This window comes from Vipera berus, assembly GCF_964194415.1.
Source record: "Vipera berus genome assembly, chromosome: Z".
In the NCBI taxonomy this organism is placed as follows: domain Eukaryota; kingdom Metazoa; phylum Chordata; class Lepidosauria; order Squamata; family Viperidae; genus Vipera; species Vipera berus.
This window is the reverse complement of record NC_138205.1, coordinates 13,526,315-13,553,751: the sequence shown is the minus strand read 5'-3', so window position 1 is coordinate 13,553,751 and position 27,437 is coordinate 13,526,315. Positions and strand designations below refer to the sequence as shown.

The window sequence follows — 27,437 nt, the reverse complement described above, 5'->3', positions numbered from 1 at the left end:
AAGTGAAAATGAAACCAAACCAATGGTGCAGGGTACCATTCTCCTGCTCTACAGGAACCCACCATCTCTGATTTTGCAATTCCAGATTATGCACCAGAGACAAATTCCTTGTTTGTCTAATCAGGCTTGGCCAATAAAGTATTCTATTCTATTCTATTCTATTCTATTCTATTCTATTCTATTCTATTCTATTCTATTCTATTCTATTCTATTCTATTCTATTCTATTCTATTCCATTCCATTCCATTCCATTCCATTCCATTCCATTCCATTCCATTCCATTCCACTCCACCCCACCCCACCCCATCCCATCCCATTCTTCCATTCCATTCCATTCTTTCCAGCAGAGATCCTGGAAAGAAGTAACTGGGGAAGTCAAAGCTATTTTGTAAACGCCAGGATACCTTTGACTTTGCTGAAGAAGAAGAAGAAGAAGAAGAAGAAGAAGAAGAAGAAGAAGAAGAAGAAGAAGAAGAAGAAGAAGAAGAAGAAGAAGAAGAAGAAGAAGAAGAAGAAGAAGAAGAAGAAGAAGAAGAAGAAGAAGAAGAAGAAGAAGAAGAAGAAGAAAGATTTTGAAGGGATTTGTGGCAAACCCCTTTTCCCAAGTTTGTGAATTGCAAGAAGCCTGAAGCTAGGACTTCCAGATGACGTGTGGGACCAGGAGGCTCTATTCACCCCCAGGTTACAGAATACAACAGCTGTCTTTCGAATTTGGCCGCATAATGATAACCTGATCCAGTCTAAGCCTCTGAAGAGATAAATAACAGGACATGGTCAGATGGCCCAGCCAATTAAAAAAGCTATTTCGTATTCCTATGATCTATTCTCCTTTTAACCACGATCCCACTCTTTCAGGGAATAAGAGATCTCATGTTAAAGGAAGTGTTTACATTTTAGGTCAGTTATCTTTTTTTAGGTCTTTTTCCTCTACTAATTCTGTGTGTGTCACGTTATGTTTCTCGGCTATTTTAAAACACTCTTTGACTCACTTCAGAACTTAGAGCAATTCTGTCTCAATGTAAGTGTAGCACTGTAATACAACAATAGATTGGATCCTGCACTAATTAGTGGGTTGTCGTGAGCAAATTGTCAGTGTCAGAGGAGACAGGTGCGGGGCCTGGATGGTGGAACCATAAACCAGTTGCACCAGTTGGATTTGCAGGACACACAGCTAGAGAAAATGGCTGGTTTGTGGGTCAGGATTTCATGAGAAGGCAGCCAATAGGGATTACAGCATTCATTTTCGAGCATCTCTGGAAGTGCTTCTCAATGTCGGCAACTTTAAACTATGTGGACGTCAACTCCCAGAATTCCCCAGCCAGCATGCTAGCTCAGGAATTCTGGGAATTGAAGTTCACACATCTTATAGTTGCCAATGTTGAGAAACACTGATCTACAGATTTGTTATAGCTGTTAAGTAAATCACTGCAGTTGTTCAGTTCACCAGCTGCCTGCAATTAGTGCAGGTTCGCATCCCACCAGGCTCAAGGTTGACTCAGCCTTCCATCCTTCCCAGGCAGGTAAAATGAGGACCCAGATTGTTGGGGGCAATTAAGCTGACTTTGTAATAATGCCGCTTGGGGGGGTGAAAGCCCTAATAAGCAGGCATATACATAGAATGAAGGCTACTGCTAAGCTTGTAAGCCGCCCTGAGTCTTCGGAGAAGGGTGAGATATAAATGGAATTTAAATAAATTAAATAAAAATAGTAACTCAGTTGTTAAGTGAATCCGGCTTTCCCCATTGACTTGGCTTGTCAGAAGGTTGCAAAAGGTGATCAGATGACCCTGGGACACTGCGACCATCATAAATGTGAGGTCAGTTGCCAAGTGTCTGACTTTTGATCACATGACTATGGGGATGCTGCAGTGGTTGAAAGTGTGAAAAAAACAGTCATAAGTCCCCTTTTTTCGTAACTTTGGATGGTAAGTAAACAAACTTGTAAGTCAAGGGCTACCTATATATTTCAACAAAGGTTGGGAAATAATTTCAATTTTGAGGCCTCCAGAGAGGCTGTTAGGGGAGCCTAAGGCCACATTTTAATACTGTTTTCCTACCTAAGCTCTTTAAATTGTATGGACTTCAATTCCCAATAATCCTAGTGGATTCAAAGAAGGGATTTGCTGAGATTTCAAACTAGACCTCAGGGAAAGCCAAATGGCAATTCACCCTGAATGAATGATGATCCTACCTCACAGGGTCCTCGTGAAAAGAAGAAAATGTGCATGTTTAAAATATAATAAATAGAGCAGCCGAGCATTTCTCCTCTAAAGACTGCTCAATTCTACCTCCCAACATGTTGTTGCTTTGGAAAATAATCATTTGTCATCCTGTTAGTTGGTTCCAGACTGTTGCTGCAAAAGTCTGAAGTGAAGATCACAAAACTCCTCTTGGATCATTCTTCGCTTGTTTGATCCACCCTGGGACATTAATCATACAAACAAAAGTATAAAGAGGCTTCGTGTGTGGATGTTGTTATTCTTGCTCCTGACTCATTTTAGGTACAACCTTTAAAAGCAAAATGTCTCCTTTTAAAAGCCCTCTGAAGCTTCTCCCAAAATGCCCAGCAGAAGCATCATATTAGGCCTCTGGAGCCAACCCAAATGAGCTCCAAAAAGCCCAGAAAAATAGGCACAGACCTTGGGAGACTGGCAAACAGCAGAAGGCAAGGGTGGAAGCCTGTGGCATTCCAGTCCGGGCCCCTGATGGAGAGACAAGATGCTTTCTTTGAGGGCAGGAGAGTGTTCGGAATAAAATCAATCAAAATAATACAAAAGTAGAAGAGACCCTTCAGATATAAATTCTGTTCTGTTCCATTCTAGTCTAGTCCAGTCCAGTCCAATCTATTCCACTCCACTTCATTCCATTCTATTATTCCGTTCCGTTCATTCCATTCTTCCAGGGCATGTAAACCAGGGGTGTAAATACTTTGTTCTTGGAAAGGTTGATTGCATTTGTTGCACAAATAACATCAACAGCTTCCATCTCATTTTCCTTTCCTGTCACGTTCAATGAGCCATTCTGGTTGTTTATTCCATTCTACGTGGAATAAATCTCATGCTATCATCATCATTCATCATTATTCATCAGCAACATCCTATTATTGTTGTTATTTTAATAAAAGAAAGTGGAATCATTTCAAGAGAATTGTTCCCTCCCTTTTCTTGCCTAACATCACATGCATGAAGATCAACCTAAGGTATAAAGCTGTGAACTCCTTTTTAAAAGCCCAAATCTTGTCTTGGTGAAAACCAAAAACTTTATTATTATTTTTAAAAAAAGAGCAGCTGAATCAGAAATATGGAATTATATTCCTCAACCAACAAGCAAAGTCAATGGGGAAGCCAGATTCACTTAACAACATTGTTACTAACTTAACAACTGCAGTGAAGAAAGGTCACTTGACAACTGTATTGCTTAGCAAATTTTGGGGTCAGTTGTGGTCATACGTTGAGGACTACCTGTTAGGCATATGGTGATAGCCTACAATGTTGGGTTGAAAATATATAAACTATGATGTTGTGACTTTAAGATGTTAATTGGCCAATGGGTGTGTAAGTGTTCTCATGGCCATAAGAGGGAGCTAGGAACGTAGCTTCTCTCTCCCTGAATTCACTGCTCTCTCTACTATTACTGTTTTTGCTCTGTTTTGCTGTACTGTTGGTTTACTACTGTGATAAACCTGTACAACTGTGTATTGACCTCTGGATCGGTAAGAAGACTTTGTATTTTGGATTACTCCTTGGACTGTTGCTATTGTGTATGACCTGGACTGTTTATTTTTGACGGTGCATTTTTGTTTTTACACCACCTCAAAAGTAAAGTACTTTTTGCTTTCACAACTCAGTGTACTCTTGTGGTTACTGTGTGACTCTTACTGCTCTCAGTACCCTTCCTTGTCTGTGCAACTCCTTGGTAGCACAAGGAGACCTCTGCATAACAATTCCTAACACTACCTATATATATATATATATATATCCAAGTGAAAATCTACACTCAAATCCTATAGATTTTACAGTATCGATGGGAATAGTGGTCACAGGCAACTGTCCTATCAGTTCTCAGGCTATAAAGCCATGGACAACCTATTGCACAAGGAAGCCCATCAATCTCCCAGCAGAGGGTCTTCAGGGGCAGCCCCATCAAGGCATAAGAGCCATTGATCTACCTGATTTCATGAATTGATCCAGCCCCCTTACTAATCAAGAAGAGACACAATCTAGAACTAAAAGAAATCCTTGGTAGTTAGAACAATTAATTAGTGGAACTACCTGCCTACTACTTGCCATGGAGTTGTGCATGCTCCAACACTGGAAGTTTTTAAGAAGAGATTTTTCTAAAATGGTATAGGGAAATTGGATTAGAAGACCTCCAAGGTTCCTTCCAACTCTACTCTACTCTACTCTACTCTACTCTACTCTACTCTACTCTACTCTATTCTAAATCTTCTCTTCTCTTCTACTCTATTCTAAATCTTCTCTTCTCTTCTACTCTATTCTGAATCTCTATTCTCTTCTCTTCTCTTCTCTTCTCTTCTCTTCTCTTCTCTTCTCTTCTCTTCTACACTACTCTACTCTACTCTACTCTACTCTACTCTACACTGCTCTATTCTATTCTATTCTATTCTATTCTATTCTATTCTACTCTACTCTACTCTACTCTATTCTACTCTATTCTGAATCTCTATTCTATTCTATTCTATTCTATTCTATTCTATTCTATTCTATTCTATTCTATTCTATTCTATTCTATTCTATTCTATTCTATTCTATTCTATTCTATTCTACTCTACTCTACTCTATTCTACTCTATTCTGAATCTCTATCCTATCCTATCCTATCCTATCCTATCCTATCCTACTCTACTCTACCCTACCCTACCCTACCCTACCCTACCCTACCCTATCCTATCCTATCCTATCCTATCCTATTCTATTCTATTCTATTCTATTCTATTCTATTCTATTCTATTCTATTCTATTCTATGAAAACTAACCTGACTGATCGCCAGCACCCCATCTCAAGGCAGCCAATTCCAAAGTTGAATTAGACATTGTGGAAAAGAAAAGAAAAGAAAAAAAAGACCTTCCTTTTGTCTTTCTCCTTTTTTCTAGTATTCAATTTGATGGTTCTAAGAAGATTTTTGCCTATTGCTTCCTGGTGATCAAAAACAGAGAGAGCTTTTTCTGGAGTGACATAACCATTTATGAGAGAGGCCCATCCAGCACCTACATTAGCAACTCAGCACTTTTCCATTTTTCAGGCTTTTGAATTGTCTTCAATTGTACTTTAATTTATACTTTTTTAGATTTTGAAAATTAGATGGCCTAGTTTTCATCCATCATTTCATTTGATTTTATTGTATATATGCTTATATTCAAATGGTATCATTTGGTAGACTTTGTTATAAACCACCCCGGGAACTTTGGTTATTGAATGGGCTAAACATTTTGATAGACAGACAGACAGATTTATCTACAGACTTTAAAAGTAAGAGTGCCATCAAGGATACAGAAAGTAGCCTAATTCCTGTTGCTCTAATTCAGGATTCCAAAGCAAAGATTTCCTTTCTTAGCTTAGTGTTAAACCAAGAAGTGCATTCTGGGTTCAGAATAATTGCAAACAGAGGGCTTAGAAAAACTACAGGTGATTCATTTCTGCCGCTTCACCTTTCCTGGCCCTTTCTGACCACGGATGAAAGAGATAAATTAGAAAAAGCCAAAACATTTTTGGGAAGCCAATTCTATTTATTTTTAAAAGCTGGGATCAAATAAAATCATGTTTGGCCTAAGCCTTGGAAAATACGCCCAGGTTCTTCCAGATGTTTCTGCTACATTAGACATGTTTGATATGACACAGATGGAGTAAATGACACAACATATAGGAAATAACATCCACTTAATCTTAATCAAACGTAAATGTTAAAAGGACTTCCTCTGCTCCCATCCACTTTGTGGAGTGGACTCTTCCCCATAGGTTGAAAAAAAGCACAGCGTTGAAGGTTCCATTCCACAAAACAGGTGTGTGTGTGTGAATGGATGCAATGATGACACAATTCCACCAACCTTCATAAGGCAAGCAGATTCAGCAACAAAAAGGTTTTATTTTTCCTCATGCAATTAATTGTGTGCATCTGCCCCACCCTTGGCATCCGGCCCTCTCAGTTCCTGACAAATAGATGGGGAAGAAATGGAGGTAGTGACAGATTTTATTTTCCTGGGCTCCGAGATCACTGCAGACGGGGACTGTAGCCAAGAAATTAAAAGACGCTTGCTCCTGGGGAGGAAAGCCATGGCAAATCTAGACAGCACACTAAAAAGCAGAGACATCACCCTGTCAACAAAAGTGCGTATAGTCACGGCTATGGTCTTCCCTGTTGCAATGTATGGCAGTGAAAGTTGGACCATAAGAAAGACTCCTGCGAGTCCCTTGGACTGCAAGGCGATCAAACCGGTCAGTCCTAGAGGAGATCAATCCTGACTGCTCTTTAGAAGGCCAGATCCTGAAGCTAAAACTCAAATACTTTGGCCACCTAATGAGAAGGAAGGACTCACTGGAGAAGAGCCCAATGCTGGGAAAGATTGAGGGCAGGAGAAGAAGGGGATGACAGAGAATGAGGTGGCTGGATGGAGTCACTGAAGCAGTAGGCGTGAGCTTAAATGGACTCCAGAATGAAGGGGAAAGAAATTCAGATGTAGGGACAGGAATTCAGGCGAAGGAAAAAGAATTCAGACCTGAGTCGATAGAGAGCTTTGAACCAGCCAGGCAGCCTCGTCTCCAGAAAAAGAACTTCCCCCGAGCACTGCCCGCTGAACTTTTTATTCACCTCCAATCTTACAAAAAACTACATCAGTCTCATACCAAATAGGATACATAGAAATAATTGGATTATTCAGGTGCCTATGAGATCACACAAAAACAAGGTAGCATAAGATGTATGTGAAGGCTTTATCATAGCGTTTCCCAAACCTCCCACATGCCAGCCCTCCCATGAGCCAGGAGAGTGTGTTCTCACTGTAACTCAAGTGAAGGCCAAGCTAAGGGGGGGCCAGAAAAGCAGAAGGGTGAGAAACCAAATTCTTGAGAAGCCAAATTCTGGCCGTTCCCACACAGAAGATGGTAGAGGACAGGAAGGCCTGGAGGAACATTGTCCATGGGGTCGCGATGGGTCGGATACGGCTTCGCAATTAACAACAGCAAAAGCCCCACCCTTCTTGCTGAGACAAGTTCCACAAACTCAGAAGGACCATCTTGATCTGATTTGGGTTGTGTAGAGAAACTGGTTGGATATCCAAAGATTTCCCCACCAAAACGTACCTTGCACATTAACTGCCATGATCTTCTGAGGTGGGACTCTGCCCCAGACGTCCACTAGACCGGCTGTGTGAATGACCACATGGGCACCTTTGACTGCTGGCTTCACATCCTCTGGCTTGCTGATGTCTCCCTGGATGAGAGTCACTTTAATTTTCCAGAGCACAAAGAGAGAAAGAGATAAATTAACTTCTTTAATTACAGAAAAGACACCATCTACATCAATGGGTGACTAGAAACATCTTAAGGACTTTTTGCATAAAAATAACAAGGAAAATGAAGTTGTGATGTGCGGCTTGGATGATTAGACTAAATAGATTATAGAAAATAGAGTATTACGATATATAACTTTAGAGACAGGGGTTAAAATATAATTGTTCCTAAAACTGCTGTGAAGTATATCACAAGCCACTTCTTCATATCTTTCTTTTTTTTCTTTCTCTTAAATTTTCTGGCTCCTTTTGCTTTCTCTTTGCTTTCATCCTTTTTTTTCTCTTCTGTATTTGGATTAGTTTTTCCACTACTTTTTTAAAAGTTTTAATAAAAATATATAAAAAAGAGAAAGAGAAAGCGAGAATGAATGAATGAATGAATGAATGAGGTTTTTAAGTGATGGTCAGAAGCCTGCAGCACAGCTTTAAAAAGGTAAAGGTAAAGGTTCCCCCGCACATGCGTGCTAGTCGTTTCCAACTCTAGGGGCCGGTGCTCATCTCCCTTTCAAAGCCGAAGAGCCAGCGCTTGTCCGAGGACGTCTCCGTGGTCATGTGGCCGGCATGACTAGACGCCAAAGGCACACGGAACGCTGTTACCTTCCCACCGGAGTGGTCCCTATTTTTCTACTTGCATTTTTACGTGCTTTCGAACTGCTAGGTTGGCAGAAGCTGGGACGAGTAACAGGCGCTCACTCTGTTACGCGGCACTCGGGATTCGACCCGCCAAACTGCCGACCTTCTGATCGACAAGCTCAGTGTCCTAACCCACTGAGCCACCGCGTCCCGCAGCACAGCTTTACCATCGGGGGAAAAAAGACACAGCAGCAAGAAACACACAATGGAATAAAACAGATACAGTATTGTTGACTTGTTCTCTTCCTTTGCCCAGGCAAAATCAAATGGGCAGAAGAGAAACAAGAGGACACCAAGAACTGAACCACAGCCTGGGGCGGGGGCAGAGTTTGGAACATGTGAATGGTGCCTGGAAATAACAAGTGGAAACCCTAACCCAGAAATCAGTTCTGGATCTTGCCTAATCTAAGAATGTTGTGGTCTGTGTAGGAGCCTCTGTGTTCTGCCCTTCTACTGTTTACACCCTCTTTGAAGGGAAGAGGGGATGTAGACCATGTAAAGTAATTCTAAAATATCAGAAAGTTCATCCAGGCAGCAATGTTTGGCTGCAACGTCTTTTAATGTGGGCGTTTTTCGAATTGGTTTTACGTTATTTTTAATTTTGTTCGCCACTCAGGGTCATTTGTTGAGATAAAAGGGTTCGGAAGGGAGGGAGGAAGGAAGATGGGAATGAGAAAAAGGAAGGGAAGGAGGGAGAAAGGGAGGGAGATGGAGATGAGAAAAAGGGAGGGAGGGAGGGAGGAAGGAAGATGGGAATGAGAAAAAGGAAGGGAAGGAGGGAGAAAGGGAGGGAGATGGGAATGAAAAAAAGGGAGGGAGGGAGGGAGGAAGGAAGATGGTAATGAGAAAAAAGAAGGGGAGAAAGGGAGGGAGATGGGAATGAGAAAAAGGGAGGGAGGAAGGAAGGAAGGAAGGAAGGAAGGAAGGAAGGAAGGAAGGAAGGAAGGAAGGAAGGAAAATGGGAATGAGAAAAAGGAAGGGAAGGAGGGAGAAAGGGAGGGAGATGGGAATGAGAAAAAGGAAGGGAAGGAAGGGAGGGAGGGAGGGAGGGAGGGAGGAAGGAAGGAAGGAAGGAAGGAAGGAAGGAAGGAGGGAGGGAGGGAATGAGAAAAAGGGAAGGAAGGAGGGCGAAAGAGAGGAAGATGGGAATGAGAAAAAGGGAGGAAAGGAGGGAGGGAGGAAAGAAGGAAGGAAGATGGGAATGAGAAAAAGGGAGGAAGACAGACGTGATGTCAGCCAAACACTGACCTGTTAAAGCAAGCGCTTGGTAGGATTAGATCCAGAGACATGGGGAGCAAGGCTATTAAAGAGGGAAGCATTGATAACACTTCCAAACCATTATTTGTTACGGCTTGAAGAGGAGATCACGGTTTGATTGAGATCACAGCATTATTTATTTCAGGGAGCTCATGTGGTTACTTCTGACTTTGCTCTCAATGGATTTGCCTTGGAGTCCCTATGGATTTAGGACAATCATCCCCAGAATGAGGGGCACACGTCTCAAGGGAACCACAAGGCAATTAACCGGAGTGTGGGGGGAAAAAGATAAATTGTCTATTCATATTTAGTTTTTAATCTTTAAAAAGAGTGAAAGAAATTAATATAATTTCTTATAATATCAGGAGATACAAACTATATGTGCGGTAAATTTTAGAATGTAGGTAATTTCTTAGCAGCGTCGTACAGGTATACTGTATAATTTCTAAATAAATACACCTAGCATATTGGGGGGTATAAAAAAACCCCTTTATTCTCAGAATAAAGTGATCAAAAAAAGTTTGGAGACCCACAGCTTAAAAAAACTTATGTAACTTACAGTCGTTTTTCCTGCTTAAAAGATACTGTTCTGTACCAGCCTGCTACCGGCCCTGCAGAAAAGGCAGGGACAACCCCTTTACAACCGGCAAGAGGCTGGAATTACGCCTGCCAAATTTATAGCTACAAAAACAAACAAGACACGAACCAAGAAACAGGAGCTTTAAGAAACATGAACCATCCGAGCGGTTGCCTTCAGCAAACCAGCCCTCCCAGACATTCCCCTTATATAGAGTTCAGGGCGTGGCTTCTCTCTGCCTCCTTCCGAGAAGCCCCATTGCCTTCCTCTGTTTACTCCTATTTGACTGCCTCCTGCGTCGGGCGTCCTTGAACAGGGCCAGCTGTGGGTCATCTTCATCCACACTGTCAGGTTCACACAGCTGGGTCTCCGTGGTGACCAAGGTGGAGGGGCCTGGCTGAGGGCTCTCATCAGCAAGATCTTCAACCCCCTCAGCAAGGTCTTCAACACCCCCCTCCTCCTCTGAGTCATCCGACCCAACTGCCGAACCCACAGGCTGACCCTGAATCACAACAGATAACTGAATACAGGTAGTCCTTGATTTATGACGAATTAGGACCAGAATTTCTGTTTTTAAGCAAAGTGGCTATTAAGTGAGTCATGCCAAATTTTAGGATCTTTTTTGCCATGGTTGTTAAACTCAGTTAAGTGAATCGTACGGTCATTAAGCAAATCCGGCTTCCCACTTTGACTCTGCTGGCGGGGAAAGTCATGAATGGCGATCACATGAACCTGGCATGCCCTAACAAGGATAGGCACATGCCAATTGCCAAGCGCCTGAATTTTGATCACGAGACCGTGGGGATGCGGCAAGGGTGGTTAAATGTGAGTACTGGTTGTAAATCACTTTTTCCAGTGCCGTTATAGCTTTAAACGGTCGCTAAACGAATGGTTGTAAGTCAAGGACTAACTGTATCCCAAAAATTCAATTTCACTGTGTGGAGTCCTGCAAGGAAGGTAAATTACCTCTGTGAAAAATGTGAACAAATTTCTGTGCAGTTTAATAAAACCCTGCCCTCAATTCTCCCATTTCCATCTCCTTTATCAAGCACCTATTTTCTGTCATGTAAACCAGGGGTCCCCAACCTCCGGTCCGTGGACCAGTACTGGGCTGCGGCATGCCAGCAACCGGTCCGCACAAACAAGCAAAGTCCCATCCACAGGATGCAGGCAGCACACAAAACCACGCACCCTTCGGTCTGTGGAAAAAACTCTCTCCACAGAATCGATCCCTGGTGCCCAAAAGGCTGGGGAGCTCTGATGTAAACAATTTCCAACAACTTTGACTAATCCTGGTCACCAATTGCATTAACCACCATGCACTGGAAGGGACTGTGCCTTCAAGAGGAAGGATCAGACCCCACCAGGTGTTTCCTCCCTAAAAACCGTTGCCTTTGGGTTATATAGAACAGGAGGGGGAAAAGTAAGAATTGTGCAGAGGGAACTACAGACGACACCATCCATAAACTACACAATGCAATTTTAAATCTCTGGGTGACAATTTTAAGGTATCATGCTGCAGTGTGTGTAGCAGTGAGCACTTGTTCTGAGGGAGATTAGCCACTGAGGCCTAGAATGCCACATATTCCTCTTCCCACCTCACTCCCTTTCCTTTTATGCTATGTCTTCTGACATCATTACAGGTAGTCCTCAACACACGATCACAACCGAGCCCAGGATTTCTGTTGCGAAGTGAGACGTTTGTGAGGCGAGTTTTGCCCCATTTTGCAACCTCTCTTGCCATGGCTGTCATGTGAATCGCTGCAGCTGTCAAGTTAGAAACTCAAGTCGTGAGGTGAATCTGACTTCCCCACTGACTTTGCTTGTGACAAAGTCACAAAAGGTGATCACGTAACAACCCCCCCCCCAGGATACTGCGACTGTCATCAATGCGAGTCAGGTGCCGGGCGTCTGAATTTTGGTCATGTGACCACGGGAATGCCGCCATGGTGGTAAGTGTGAAAAAAAAACGGTCATAAGGGACTAACTTTGCACGGCCACTAAATGAACTGTTATAAGTCGAGGACTACCTGTACATTAAAGAGAGGGCTTACTACCTTACTGCGCAAGCTGCTCAGGCAAAGAAGTGTGGCAGAAATGCTGGAAAATAAAGCAACAAAAAAAACCCCCCAAGCTATTTAATCAAATTATCTTTCTAAATTATCTTTCTATCTTTCTCAGGGCCTGCCTTAAATCCCCTTTTGCAACACCGCTTGCATTTGACATTCCCCGATGGCCCAAGTGCTTCAGGTGAGAAATGTGGGGCAATATTTAAAAGTCAGTGTGGTGTAATGGTGTGTAGCAGAGGCCTCGGGAGAATGGGCGGAGGCACTCTGTCAAGGAAACAATCAGATAAGAAACAGCCTAGCCAGGGGTAGGCAACCTTGGCTCTTTTACGACTTGTGGACTTCAACTCCCAGAATTCCTGAGCCAGCCATGCTGGCTCAGGAATTCTGGGAGTTGAAGTCCACAAGTCGTAAAAGAGCCAAGATTGCCTACCCCTGACCTAGCAAGAGAGTGGACAGGACAAAGGGGTTCAGAAAACGCCCCCCCCAGTTTCTCAGGCTGTAAAGGAGATGGGGTGTGGGGGGGTGTGTGGAGGAAGAATTGTACTTTCATTCTTGCAAGATTCTGTCAATGTAACTTTACAATAAACGGAGTGCAAGTAGTCCTCGACTTACAACCACAATGGAGCCCACGATTTACGTTGCTGAGTGAGAAATTTGCTAAGGGGGAGTTTTGCCCCCGTTTTACAACTCTCCTTGCCCCATTGGTTAAGTGAATTGCTGCAGCCATTCAGTTAGTCACGTGGCTGTTAAGTGAATCTGGCTTCTCCCATGGACTTTGCTTGTCCAAAGGGGATTACAGGACCCCCAGCGGGATACTGCGACCGTCAGGAATATGAACCAGTTGTCAAGCACGAAACCATGAGGATGCTGCAACGGTTGTTAAGTGTGAAAAATGGTCTTAAGTGCCTTTTTTCAGCGCTGTTGTAACTTCGAACGGTCAGTAAGTGAGCCGCTGTAAGTCATTGTAAGTTGTAAATAAATAGAATTAGCTCATCTGATTGTGTGATTGTGATTCCTATCTGGCTAACCCCATGAGAGCAACATCAATTTCCGGGTGCTGCACCAGCCACGGGCTCAGGGCAGGGGTGGTGGGGTGGCAGTGGTTATTCGGGAGACTTTGTGTCCCCGGGAGGCCACCATTGTCCAGATGGCCGGGAGTGAATCCCTCCTCTTGAGATGTGGTCCTCGGGTTCAGTTGGGCTTGTTGCTCACATACCTGGCGCCCAGCTGTGTGGCAACAGCCCTGCCTGAGCTGCTCGACACCCTCTCAGGGTTGGCGGTGGAGTTCCCCAGGCTTATAGTCCTGGGTGACTTCAACCTGCCATCACTGGGGGGGTCGTCGGAGTTAGCTCGGGAGTTCATGGCTTCCATGACAGCCATGGGCCTGACCCAGGTTATTGAGGGCCCTACTCACGAGGGGGATCATACTCTCGACCTGGTGTTCCTGTCTGGACAGTGGCTGGATGATCTGGGAGGGGGTTCTCCGTCCATCACCCCTCTGTCATGGTCAGATCATCACCTCCTGAGGCTGGTTTTCCGTCATGCCATCCCCCGCCGCTGGGCGGCGGAACCGACCAGGTGGTTCCGCCCCAGGCGCCTAATGGACCCGGATCGGTTCCAGAGGGCGCTTGGGCCGATACCTATCACCCTTACCCACAGCCCAGTCGATGCTCTGGTGGAGGCCTGGGAAACGGCCGCCACCAGGGCACTCGACTGTGTTGTACCCATGCGACCTCTGACTCGGCGCAGATCCCGTTGGGCTCCATGGTTCTCTGTGGAGCTCCGGGAGATGAAGCGTCGGAGACGAGGTCTAGAGAGCGGTTGGAGATCCAGCCGATCCGAATCCGACCGATTGCAGTTAAGAACCTTCATAAGGTCTTATCTTGCGGCGATAAGGACGGCGAAGTCTAACTACTTTGCCGCCCTTATCGCGTCCGCAGATAATCGCCCGGCCGCCCTGTTTAGGGTGACTCGCTCCCTCCTTAACCAGGAGGTGAGGGAGGATCCCTTGCAGGGACGAGCCGAGGAGTTTAGTCATCATCTGACGGACAAAATCGCTCAGATCCGGACCGGCTTGGACTCTGACTGGGCAGAGTCTGATGTGGAGGAATCAGGCGGTCTTGAGCACGTTATCTGGACTGAGTTCGACCCTGTTTCCCCTGATGATGTGGACAGGATCATGGGGAGACTGAGCTCCACCACCTGTTTGTTGGATCCGTGCCCCTCCTGGCTAGCTTATGCGGCTCGGGAGGGAACACGAGGCTGGTTCCATGCAGTGATAACTGCTTCTTTGAAGGAGGGTGTCTTCCCTGCCGCCTTGAAGGAGGCGGTGGTGAGACCCCTCCTCAAGAAGCCTGCTTTGGACCCGGCTGTTTTAAACAACTATCGTCCAGTCTCCAACCTTCGCTTCCTGGCGAAGGTTGTTGAGAGTGTGGTGGCGCATCAGCTCCCTCTGTTCCTGGAGGAAACTGATTATCTGGACCCGTACCAATCGGGCTTCAGGCCCGGACACAGCACGGAGACGGCATTGGTCGCGCTGGTGAATGATCTCTGGAGGGCTAGGGACAGGGGTTGCTCCTCTGTCCTGGTCCTATTAGATCTCTCAGCGGCTTTCAATACCATCGACCATGGTATCCTGCTGCGGCGTCTCAGGGGGTTGGGAGTGGGAGGCACCGTCTTACGGTGGTTCTCCTCCTACCTCCAGGGCCGCTCGCAGTCGGTGTTGACAGGAGGGCAGAGATCCGCCCCGAGGTCTCTCATTTGTGGAGTCCCTCAGGGGTCGGTTCTCTCGCCCCTCCTGTTCAACATCTACATGAAGCCGCTGGGCGAGATCATTCGTGGTTTTGGGGTGGGGTATCACCAGTATGCTGATGATACCCAACTTTTTCTTTCCACCCCGAACCAACCCAGTGATGCCCTCTCCGTGATGTCCCGGTGCCTGGAGGCGGTCCAGGTCTGGATGGGGAGAAACAGGCTTCGTCTCAATCCCGCCAAGACTGAGTGGCTGTGCATATCGGCGTCTCGGGTTAACCAAGTTATTCCACCTCTAATGATGGGGGGTGAGGTGTTACCCCCCGTTGATAGGGCTCGCAACTTGGGCGTCCTCCTGGATTCACGGCTCAATTTTGAAGATCATATAGGAGCCGTGACCAGGGGGGCTTTTGCACAGGTTCGCCTGGTGCGCCAGTTGCGTCCCTATCTGGACCGAGACGCCCTACGCACAGTCACTCATGCGCTTGTGACCTCCCGTTTGGACTACTGTAACGCTCTCTACATGGGGCTGCCCTTGAAGACCACTCGGAGGCTTCAACTGGTGCAGAATGCGGCCGCGCGAGTTGTAATGGGGGTTTCCCGATACTCCCATGTAACACCTCTACTCCGCGAGCTGCATTGGCTTCCGGTTGCCCTCCGGGTGAAATTCAAGGTGCTGGTTATCACCTATAAAGCCCTATATGGCCTGGGTCCGGGTTATTTGAGGGAACACCTGCTGCCGGCATCAAACGCCCTTCGCCCAGTGCGCTCCCACAGGGAGGGTCTGCTCAGGGTTCCGCCGGTGAGAGATTGCCGGCGGGTGACACCCAGGGATAGGGCCTTCTCAGTGGGAGCGCCTGCCCTCTGGAACCAGCTGCCAGTAGAGCTGAGGACTGCTCCCGACCTCCGATCATTCCGCCGGGGCCTGAAGACCTGGCTCTTTGAGCTCTCGGGCCCAGGCTGAGGGGAAAATTTTAACTGGGGTTTTAATGTACAGGGTGAATTTAATGCTTTTTAAATTGGTTTTAACTTTTGTATGTTTTGATTTTAATTCCCTGTAAACCGCCCTGAGTCCTCAGGGAAAGGGCGGTATACAAATGCAAATATTAAATTAAATTAAATTAAATTTTGCTGCTTGTGTTGCAACAACAAAAACAACAACACTGTTGCCCGATGCTTGGCAGGCAGCAGAATCCCTTGAGGGATATTGGTGTGAAATTCTTCTCATTGGAAGAGAGTTGATGACTTGCCAGGTTGATATGGGCCTCTTAGTCAAACAAGCCAAACCTACTCCTAAATCTGATGAACTACATCTAATCTGGAAAGAACAAGGTTAATAAGCCCGGTCTGAACTAGATTTCTAAGCAGTTGTCTGCAGATTGGATGTGGGTAAATGTTTAATAATAATAATAAGTTGGAAGGGACCTTGGAGGTCATCTAGTCCAACCCCCTGCTCAGGCAGGAAACCCTATACCATTTCAGACAAATGCCTGTCCAGTCTCTTCTTAAAAACTTCCAGTGTTGGAGCATTCACACCTTCTGGAGGCAGGTTGTTCCACTGGTTAATTGTTCTAACTGTCAGGAAGTTTCTCCTTAGTTCTAGGTTGCTTTTCTCCTTGGTTAGTTTCCATCCGTTGCTTCTTGTCCTGCTTTCAGGCGCTTTGGAGAATAGCTTGACTCCCTCTTCTTTGGGGCAGCCCCTGAGATATTGGAACACTGCTATCATGTCACCCCTCACCCTTCTCTTCATTAAACTACACATACCCAATTCCAGTAATCGTTCTTTATATGTTTTAGCCTCCAGTCCCTTGATTATCTTTGTTGCTCTTTGAGTCTCAACATCTTTTTTTCATCAAAACTGAATGCAGTATTCCAAGTGTAGAATTATAAAGTGATATTAACACTTCACATGATCTTGACTCTATCCCTCTGTTAATGCAGCCTAGCACTGTGTTGGTTTTTTTGGCAGATGCAGCACACTGCTGGCTCATATTTAAGTGATTGTCCACTAGGACTCCGAGATCCCTCTCACAGTTGCTACTATTGAGCAAAGTACCACCTATACTACAGTATACCTGTGCATTTGGTTTTTCTTGCCTAAATGTAGAACCTTACTTTTTTCGCCATTGAATTTCATTTTGTTAGATAGCCCCAATGTTCAAGTCTGTCAAGATCCTCCTGTATTTTAAGCCTGTCTTCTGGAGCGTTGGCTATTCCTGTCAGCTTTGTGTCATCTGCAAATTTGATGAGTTCCCCATCTATCCCCTCATCCAAATCATTGATGAAGATGTTGAAGAGCACTGGGCCCAGAACAGAGCCCTGGGGCACCCCACTACACACTTCCTTCCATGTAGATGCAGTTCTATTGAGGACCACACGCTGAGTACGGCCGGTCAGCCAGCTATGAATCCATCTGGTGGTGATGCTGTCTAACCCACATTTTTCTATCTTATCAAGTAGTAGATTGTGGTCTATTTTATCAAATGCCTTACTCATGGTTACTGTTTGATGGTTGTGTATTTGGCAGAATCATTTTCCATCATGGTGGAGGAGTTGAGGCCCTTGTTTCAGTTCTCTGACCTGACTTGCTTGGAAACAGGCTGATTTCAATACAGGTAGTCCTTGACTTACAACCATAATTACCACTGCCAGTCACGATGGTCATAAACTGGGTCGTAATGTGATCAGTCTGATTTTATGACCTTTTCTTACGGCAGTCACTAAGCGAACGTGGCAATTATAAGGTGAACGCTGCACTTGTTAAGCAAATTCTCAGTTCGCTATGGGCCAGTTTTTGCTGGAAACCAGAAGTAAACGCTGGATTCTGACAAAAGAACATTGTAAATGACAGTCACATGACTGCAGGACACTGCAAATGGCCGTAAATGTGGGCTTGTTGCTAAGTGCCCAAAATGCACACTAGGGGCAGCCAGCTGTAGAACTTTGGAACCAGGTCATAAGTAGCTTGTGATGAGTCCATTGTAACTTTAAACAGGTGCTAAGTGACCGTTATAAGTTGAGGACTATGTGTAGAATCCTAGACTGGAAAAATTACTGCAGAAAATTCTGGCTGCAGTTTTGTGTATTCAGAGAATGGGCCATGAGGATTTCCTCAACCCTGACATAACCAAGGCACAAACTCAATCCAACAGGCAAGTGACTTTAACATTTCGCTTACCCGCCATTTTAAATTAGAAAGAGACAAGAGAAGAATGTAGATTAAAAGTCTCCAAAACACTACCTGTGATTAAAATGTGATTAAATTTGTCCCTCCGATGGAAGATTGCCATGGGGCAGTTCTATAAGAAAGGTCATTTGGGTGACAGGGGGAAATGTAAAAAACACAAGCCTGTGAATGAAGCAACGTGGAAGAAGCAGACTGGCCTACAAGGACAAAAGTAAAATGGAGTAACCCAAGAGTAAATTAGCTTGAGTTAGATTTCATTTATTCTCCTGTCTATAATTTATTTTGCTTACTATTTTTTATTGTCTTCAGCACTTCACACATAACATTGTTCACTCCAATGTGATACTATGATGAATTTGCACAATGTGCTGAAGGGATTTTATTATGCTTAAGATTGATGTTAGTAATATTGATATTAGTAGTGATACTTTGTAATCACACACACACACACACACACACACACACACACATATATGAAGAATTTTCTCTTATATTGGGAAATTAGTTATATAAAAGCAAATGTTTCATGCTTTAGGTCAGGCTTGTCAAACTCGCGACGTCACATGACGTATCGGAACTTTTTCCCATTGCCGAAAATGGGATGGGCGCGGTTTCTCCACGACGCTCCGGCCCGCGGGCCGGCAGTTTGACACCCCTGCTTTAGGTACAGGGGATTGCTTACATGAAAAGAGCATGGTAAGGGGAGGGGGAGAAAGAGTTATAGTGGAGCTGTGTATGAGTCATCATCTTGGAATTATTTTTCTGTACCTTTTGATTCCTAGTACCAAGACCAGATCTCTTTGCTCTGGAAAGGTATAAAAGGTGGAAGACATCTTTCCTGGTTGTTGCCTTCATCTCTCTTATCAGCCACGAAGAGAGATAGAGTCACCCAACTCTATTTTGATCAAAATAAAAGTGGTTTGCTTGCTGAAACCTCGGCTCAGCAGTTTCTTTTGGCTCTTTTCAATTCCTAAGTAATGCTGGGGCAATTGTGAGGCTAAGTGTAAAACCTTACAGTGCAAAAAATAGTACTAGTAGTAGTAGTAGTAGTAGTAGTAGTAGTAATAGTAAAAGTTTCCACTGTTAAGGCAGTTGTTAAGTAAGCCATGCCTAATTTTACGACCTTTTGTCATGATCGTTAAGTGGATCGTTGCATCTGTTAAGTGACTTATGCTGTCCTTCAGCAAATCTGGCTTCCACCATTGACTTTCCTCGTCAGAAGCTGGCTAGGATGTAGATGTAGTAATAATAGTAGTAATTGCTAGTCTCTCAGGTTGCTCAAGACTGATGGTTTTTCAGGGCAGAAATGAAACCTACCCCACTGGGTTGAACAGAAAGAAAATTCTGGTGGGGCTTTGAGGTGGCAAAATGGGTCACGGCCTGGGGAACAGGAAGACCAAACCAGACCAAACAATCTCCCTGGATTTTATGGAACTTTATCAGGTTCGGAAAGCAATTCACTCTTTTTCTTCCACTGCGTAGACCGGAAACCTTCTTACGCCCTCCCAGGAAATCCTAGTGTGACAACACTCTCACAACCCCTGCCAAGAACCAGCTGTGGGGGGTTTTCCAAGGCTCTTCCTGAAAACTGGTCTGTTCCACCAATCTATTTCACTTTCTGTCCACCTGGCTTCTCAAGGAGTTCAGAAACACTTGTTTCTTTTTCTCCCGATGGGCAGAAGCTACACACACACACACACACACACACACACACACACTTTATTTACCTCACTTCTTTGGGGTTCTGGGATTTTTTTTATTAAAAAATTGTACAGTCTCAGAAGCCCTCGAACCAAGCTTGATTCCTTGAGAGACCCTAGTTGTATTACATAGGCGGTCCTTGACTTACGACTACAATTGTGACCAGAATTTCCATTGTTTTTTTTTTAAGATAACGTTTATATTGTCTTTTTTTTTACTGTGGGCACAACGGCACACATCAAAAAGGAAATTTAGTTGCCCACTCTCAAAGTGGAACACATACATGACACACACCTAACCATACTATATATACACATATGTATAGACCCACACCCCTACATATACATAACAAATAAATATTAAATACTGTCCATCTTGAATACATAAGGGAAGGAGGAAGCTTGAGAGTTCACAAGGTTAATGCTGTATGGAATGAAACTGTGGCTGAATCTGGATGTTCTGCTACGGATACCACAGAGACTCCTCCTCCCAGAAGGTAACAAGGAAAAGAGGTTGTGAAGAATTTCCATTGTTAAGGCAGTTGTTAAGTAAGTCTTGCCTGATTTTACAACCCTTTTTGTCACAGTTGCTAAGTGGATCACTGCAGCTGTTAAGTGACTTATGCGGTCCGTAAGCTAACCTGGCTTCCACCATTGACTTTTCTCGTCGGACCTTGTCTGGGAAGTTTGCAAATGATGATTACATGACCCGGTTCTATTGTGTTCTGCCGCCGAGCAACTTCAGCTGAGTTAAAACCTTTCAGTCCAGTTAAGCTGTAAAAAGTCGAGAGGCTGGAGATTTATAGCTGGGTTTTGATCAAGGTTCCTGGCCAAAAAAAATAGCCTTGAAAATACTCTTATTTCCCCCACAGAGTAACCAAAAATGATAGCAGTTGCCCAAGATCTCCAGCTTTGCTTACGTAGTCTGGTCCTTTCAAAAAGCATAGGAACGCTGTCTGACAATGGCCAGTTATATTAGACTTTTTCCATCTTCAAATCCTTCCTGACATTGTCTTGTTCACCTTAGCTTACTTGGTTCAGATCTGCTAGCCAAGCTGTGAGAATGTGTATTCCGGTTGAACAATGGAATATGAAACGGGCCATCTTTAAGAATGACCTTACATCCTTTTTTTTTTGTCCCTGGCGAGTTTATTCCCAAATTGCCTTCACTTTCTCTTTTCAATGACCTGTAATGAACCCTTCAATTACAGCTTGATTTATAGTTCAACCTTAACAAGTCACTGAAAGTTTCTGGAGATGCTTCAAGTGCTCCTCCCAACTGGCCCTACAGACTTTTATGTCCTCTACGGTTCATACTATCTTCCTGGTAGGACTCAGGGGGGTTTCAGAAGTATTTAGATGAAGAACATTTATTGAGCTGCTTTAAGTTGAGGACGATCTGTATTCCTGGGCTAGTTATTATTATTATTATTATTATTTATTCCATTTATATCCCGCCCTTCTCCAAAGACTCAGGGCGGCTTACAAGCTTAGCAGTAGCCTTCATTCTATGTATATGCCTGCTTGTTAGGGCTTTCACACACACCCCAAGCGGCATTATTACAAAGTCAGCTTAATTGCCCCCAACAATCTGGGTCCTCATTGTGCGGTTTTACATAACATCTTTCTGGGGATGGATGGATGGATGGATGGATAGATGAAGGGATGGATAGAGATAGATAGATAGATAGATAGATAGATAGATAGATAGATAGATAGATAGATAGATGATAGATAGATGATAGATAGATAGATAGATAGATAGATAGATAGATAGATAGATAGATAGATAGATAGATAGATGGAGAGAGAAAAATAGTTACACACACACACAAACACAGAGCCAGGCTTCTGAGTTTTTGTTACTACAGCTGATATTAATAACAAAATTCTGGTTAGAGTCTGTTTCCTGACTTAGCCTACCTGAAAGGGCTGCAGTATGCATTACTTTCAAGCACGTTTGAACTTTGGTTCATCCCCCAATTAAACTACTAAACCAAGGACTGAAGCCCAGTGTTATGTGCTTCATTTTTTCAATGATTGAGAAGAATGTCACATACAAAGCATCCTTCAACGGCCAAAGGAAGTGACACACAGTAGGATGTATGGTTAGCCAGTTGGGCTTCACAAGCCTCTGGGGCATGCACGTATTGTGTAGTTTAGCGGCAGGAAGGACAAAGGAGACGCGTCTTCGTTAACAGGTTTATTTAGTCAGCCCGGACAACGGGAACGGTAAAACAGCATGCTTATATAGGTAGCTGTCTAACGGGACAGCAAATCAGCTGGGCGCATTTTCCCTCCAAGACAGGGGGCCAATCAGTCAGCTGTTAGGGCAGAAATTTCCCCAGCGACAGCGCTTAGCAGGTAACTAGGCAGGGAATCCTGTCAGCTGGTTTTGGCGGGCGGCCGGTGTTTGACAGCTTGTCGCCGCGACTGCGCATGCGCCAACTTTGACAGCTCGCGGCGGCCGCCGGGGGTTGCCGCGAGTTTGACAGATGAGTGGTGAATGCGCATGCGTCAGTATTTGACAGCTCGCGGCTGCCGCTGTGGGGTAGCCGCGGTTTTGACAGTTCGCGGCTGTGTGCGCATGCGCGGCGTTTGACAGCTGTCAAACGGCCGCGTGTGCTTGCGGGAGCGTCTGCGCATGTGTCAGATTTGACAGCTGTCAGTGCGGCCGCGTAAATGCGGCCTATGACAGCTGTCATTATGGTTTTCAGAACATTGCACCCCTTTCCCCCCCCCTTGAACTGAACAAGGTAATTATTTTTAACTTTTAACAGTGTTAGAACTTGTTGGCGCATTCCCGGCCCATTCGAAGTCCAGTAAGTATGCTGGCGGCCTTTTCTGTCGTGTGGATCTGCGAGGTGACGGTTTCTCCATTGTTGCGGGGGCTTCCTCGGGAGGAAGGTCGGCTGGATCGGGGACATTCTCTGGGTGAACGGTGCTGGGGGGTGCAGGATCTTCCGCCGCTGTTTCTGGCGTGGAGGTGTTGGGGGGTGACCTGGGTCGGAGTTGATCTGCATGTCTCCGTAGTGTGAGTCCCGAGCCAGCATTTATGGTGTATGACAGGGGCCCGGTTTGATCGAGAACCACCCCCTGGGTCCATTTATCCCTTCCCCCATAATTTCGGGCCCAGACATTTTGTCCCTTAGAGAATGTTTTGTGTGGCAAGTTGTTGGTTTTTTCGGCCGCTGGTCTGTCTGGGTGCAGTCTGTCAAGTCGAGTGACCAGTCGGCGACCCCATCTTAGTTCCGCTGGGGATTTACCGGTGGTTGACACGGGAGTGGAGTGGTGAGCGAGGAGGAAGCGGGCGAGTCGACGGTGCCAGTTCCCGACGATCATTCTGCGCAGAGAGTCTTTGGTGGTCTTTACCATGACCTCTGCGAGGCCATTGCTGGACGGGTGGAACGGAGCCGATGTTGCGTGTCTAATACAGTTCCTCCTCGTGAAGATCTGGAAATCACGGGAGGTAAATTGAGGTCCGTTGTCAGTGATTATGACATCTGGTAGACCGTGGGTGGCAAAAACTCCCCTTAAGGCTTGAATAGTGGCCTCTGATGTGGTGCTTGAAACCGGGAGAACCTCCAGCCATTTAGAGTAACTATCTACAATAATTAAAAATGTTTGTCCCTGGAACGGTCCTGCGTAATCGAGGTGGATGCGGGACCAAGGATTGGAAGTGGTTTCCCATTTGTGGACCGGGGCGTGTGGAGGGGAGGGTCTGGTTTGCTGGCAGAGATAGCAGCCGGCTACATGCTGCTCGATGTCCCTGTCTAAGGATGGCCACCAGATGTAGCTGCGTGCCAGAGCCTTCATTTTTGAGATGCCAGGGTGGCCCTCATGTAGTGTTTGGAGAACTTTTGCTCTGTGGCATGAGGGGATTATTACCCTGCAGCCCCAAAGGATGCAGCCTAAATGTGTTGAAAGCTCTTGTCTTTTTGCGAAATAAGGTTGGATGGAGGGTGAGGGGCAGGTTGATTGCCAACCTGATGTGACCCATGAGAGTACCCTGCTGAGGGTGGGGTCCCTGGTTGTGGCAAGTGCGATGTCTCTAGCTGTTACTGGGCATTCAGTGAGTTCTTGTATGGCCAGGACTTGGCCGGCTGGGGCTGGATCAGGGTCTATTTGGGGAAGTGGGAGCCTGCTAAGGCCGTCTGCGTGGGACATTTCCTTCCCAGGCTTGTAGATCAACTGATAGGAGTAGGCAGAGAGGAATGTCGTCCAGCGAAGCATTCGCGGGGATAAAATTTGCGGGGTTTGGCGGTCCCATGTGAATATGCCCAGGAGAGGTTTGTGGTCTGTATAGATTTTAAAGGGTCTGCCATAGAGGTAATCATGGAATTTTTTAATTCCAGCCACAATAGCCAGGGCTTCTTTATCTATTTGCGCGTAATTGCGCTCGGTTTTTGAAAGTGTCCTTGAGTAGTAAGCGATCGGGGCTTGCGTGCCATCGTTAAGGGAGTGGCTGAGGACTGCCCCGATGCCATAAGGGGAAGCATCGCAGGCGATGCATAGGGGTTTGGTTTCGTTGTAGTGCGATATGATTGTATCGCTGGAAAGTAATTTTTTTAGCTGTTTAAAGCTGTCATTGTGAAGTGGAGTCCACTTCCAGGGGGCCCCTTTGTCCAGGAGCCTATGAAGGGGTTCTGCTATTGTGGCTTTTGCGGGTAGAAATGAATGGTAGAAATTTAGGAGCCCTAGGAATGCCTGGAGCTCCGTTCTATTTTTTGGGGGGGGTGCGGCTTGTATTGCCTGTATTTTTGCGTTGGTGGGGTGAATGCCCTTGCCGTCTATTTTGTACCCCAGGAATTCTGCGGAGGGCACTCCGATTGAACACTTCTCACGTTTTAATTTTAAACCAGCTGCGCGGAATCTCGAGAGGACTTCGTGCAGCCTGGTTGCTAGGGACTGGGTGGAATCGCCCGCGATGAGGACGTCGTCAAAATACGGGCAGACTCCGGGGATGCCTTTGAGGGTGCGCTCCATGACTTCCTGGAATATTCCAGGTGCCACGGAGATGCCAAATTGGAGGCGGTTCACCCTGAACGCCCCTCTGTGCGTCACTATGGTTTGGGCTTCTGCGGTTTCCCTGGTTACAGGGAGTTGCAGGAAGGCATGTGCCAAGTCTAGTTTGGCGAAAATGGAGCCGGACCCTATTTCCGATAGAACATCTCTTACTGACGGAACTGGGTACGCATGCGGGTTGAGTGCGCGGTTGAGGGTCGCTTTATAGTCTGCGCAGATTCTGACGTCACCATTGGGTTTGACAGGTGTCACTATGGGGGTTTCCCAAGTTCCGCTGTCAGTGGGTTCTAGGACTCCTAGTTTGAGCAAGCGGTCTAGTTCTTTGTCTATTTTTGGTTTTAGGGCGAAGGGAACTTTCCTGGCTTTTATTCTAACTGGTCCGACCTCTGGTTTGAACTTGAGGTCGATGGGGGGGCCATTGTATTTGCCCAGTGAGCCGTCAAACACATCCGCAAATTTTTTGCAGATAGTATCTAAAGAGTCGGTTTGGATGCGGTTTGTTCCCTCGAGGCGAATGCCTAATGCCTCAAACCAATCTAGTCCTATTAAACTAGTTCTTGGTTGCTTAGTTATTTGGGCTGTTAAGTGGCCTGAGAATTTTTTAAAATCGACTTTCAGGACGGCTTGTCCCCTTAAGTCTATTTGCGCCCCTTGAAAATCTGCCAGCAAGACCCTGGAGGGTTGGATAGGAATGTGGTGGTTTGTTTTGGTGGCTATCTTTTGGAGGGTGTCTCCCGACAGGATTGAAACGGAGGATCCTGAGTCGACCTCCATTTCACAGGGGATTCCCTGTATTTTGACCCACGTCCTAACTTTGGCTCTGGGGATGTTGTTAGCGGGGGTTTTAGTTAAGGAGCAAACGGACCCTATGACCTTTGGTTGAGGGCGGGGAGGGACTGTCCTACCTGCGGGGATCTCGTCAAGGTCGTGGAGGGTCTCCCGGTTTAGGCTGCGACATGCTGATCGGATGTGGCCGGTCTTGCCACAGCCGTGGCACTTTGCGTTCCTAAACCTGCAGGTGGCTCGGGCATGGCTTCCGCCGCAACTGGCACACTTTGCTCTGGCGTTGGTCTGCGGCTTCTTCGTGTTGGGGCCCGATTGTCGGTCTTGGTTGCGGCTCCTTTCCTGGCCGGCGGTCATCCGGTTGAAGCGGGAGAGGATCGCATCGACCCCGGATTCGGGCTCCGGCGGCCCCTGGCCGAGCTCCCTGGCCTGATGGACAGAGTTGCCCGGGTTTTCGCCAAACGGCTCGATTTCGTCGCGGTGGCTATCTTCGTATGCCATTATCTCCAGCGTGAGCTCTGCGAGGTCCATTGTGGGCTTCGCCACAAGTTTCCTCTGCAGGCGCGGGTTCTGGAGACCGGCGATAACTTGATCGCGGATCCGGTCCTCCAGGTCGGGGAAATGGCATTTGCGGGCGGCGTGCCTGACGGTCGCGATGAAAGCGGTGGTGGTTTCACCCGGCTGCTGCTTCCGTCGGGCGAACGAGAGCCGCCAATATAGTTCGGACCGCCTTGGCACGAAGTGTTTGCTGAGGCGGTCCGTGAGCTCGGCAAACGGAATGGTGGTGACCGGGTCCGGGCTGCAGAGGCCAACGGCGATATCGTACACCGCTGGCCCGCTCAGGCATAGGAGCGCGGCGGCCTTGTGGCGGTCCTCCGTGATCTTATTTACAAGGAGGTACCCCTCAACCTGGCCCAAATGCGACTCCCATCCTTCGGGGTGCCGGACGTCGAACTCCCTTATGTGTCCTAGGGCTGCCATTCCGGGTCCGCGGTACTTGGGCGCCTGGTAGGTTGGCTTGTCCGGTCAGTGACTTAGCAAGTGACTTCAGCGGTTGACCGGACAGCAACACTCCTGGCCCGTGGCTTCGGCTAGTACCGGGATCCCACCCTCGTCGCCAGGTAGTTTAGCGGCAGGAAGGACAAAGGAGACGCGTCTTCGTTAACAGGTTTATTTAGTCAGCCCGGACAACGGGAACGGTAAAACAGCATGCTTATATAGGTAGCTGTCTAACGGGACAGCAAATCAGCTGGGCGCATTTTCCCTCCAAGACAGGGGGCCAATCAGTCAGCTGTTAGGGCAGAAATTTCCCCAGCGACAGCGCTTAGCAGGTAACTAGGCAGGGAATCCTGTCAGCTGGTTTTGGCGGGCGGCCGGTGTTTGACAGCTTGTCGCCGCGACTGCGCATGCGCCAACTTTGACAGCTCGCGGCGGCCGCCGGGGGTTGCCGCGAGTTTGACAGATGAGTGGTGAATGCGCATGCGTCAGTATTTGACAGCTCGCGGCTGCCGCTGTGGGGTAGCCGCGGTTTTGACAGTTCGCGGCTGTGTGCGCATGCGCGGCGTTTGACAGCTGTCAAACGGCCGCGTGTGCTTGCGGGAGCGTCTGCGCATGTGTCAGATTTGACAGCTGTCAGTGCGGCCGCGTAAATGCGGCCTATGACAGCTGTCATTATGGTTTTCAGAACATTGCACCGTGTGTTTTTATAAACTGATTGCAGGGAAGGAGATGGTATCTAATAATGACATATTACGATGTAGAATTTAAATTAAAGGCTACAGCCTTGAATATTGACCCAACAGACCTCAGTGGCTTTCTTATGCTGCACTTTCTTTATTCAACCATTTTTAATCTTGCAAAGTTGATGCAGTTTAATGGTTTCATTTCCTAGAATCAAAGTTAAATACATTTTTCAGGCTGAGCGCAGCTTG

At 46.3% G+C, this 27,437-nt stretch overlaps 1 protein-coding gene across 1 annotated transcript in view; it reads right to left on the bottom strand.

The window, feature by feature from the left end:
• Positions 1–27,437, bottom strand: part of LOC308679073 (3 beta-hydroxysteroid dehydrogenase type 7-like) — a 71,658-nt gene that overhangs the window by 7,385 nt on the left and 36,836 nt on the right. The window contains exon 4 of the mRNA XM_081346308.1: positions 7,316–7,459. Coding sequence (XP_081202434.1) covers positions 7,316–7,459 — 144 coding nt within the window. The remainder of the gene's footprint in view (positions 1–7,315; positions 7,460–27,437) is intronic.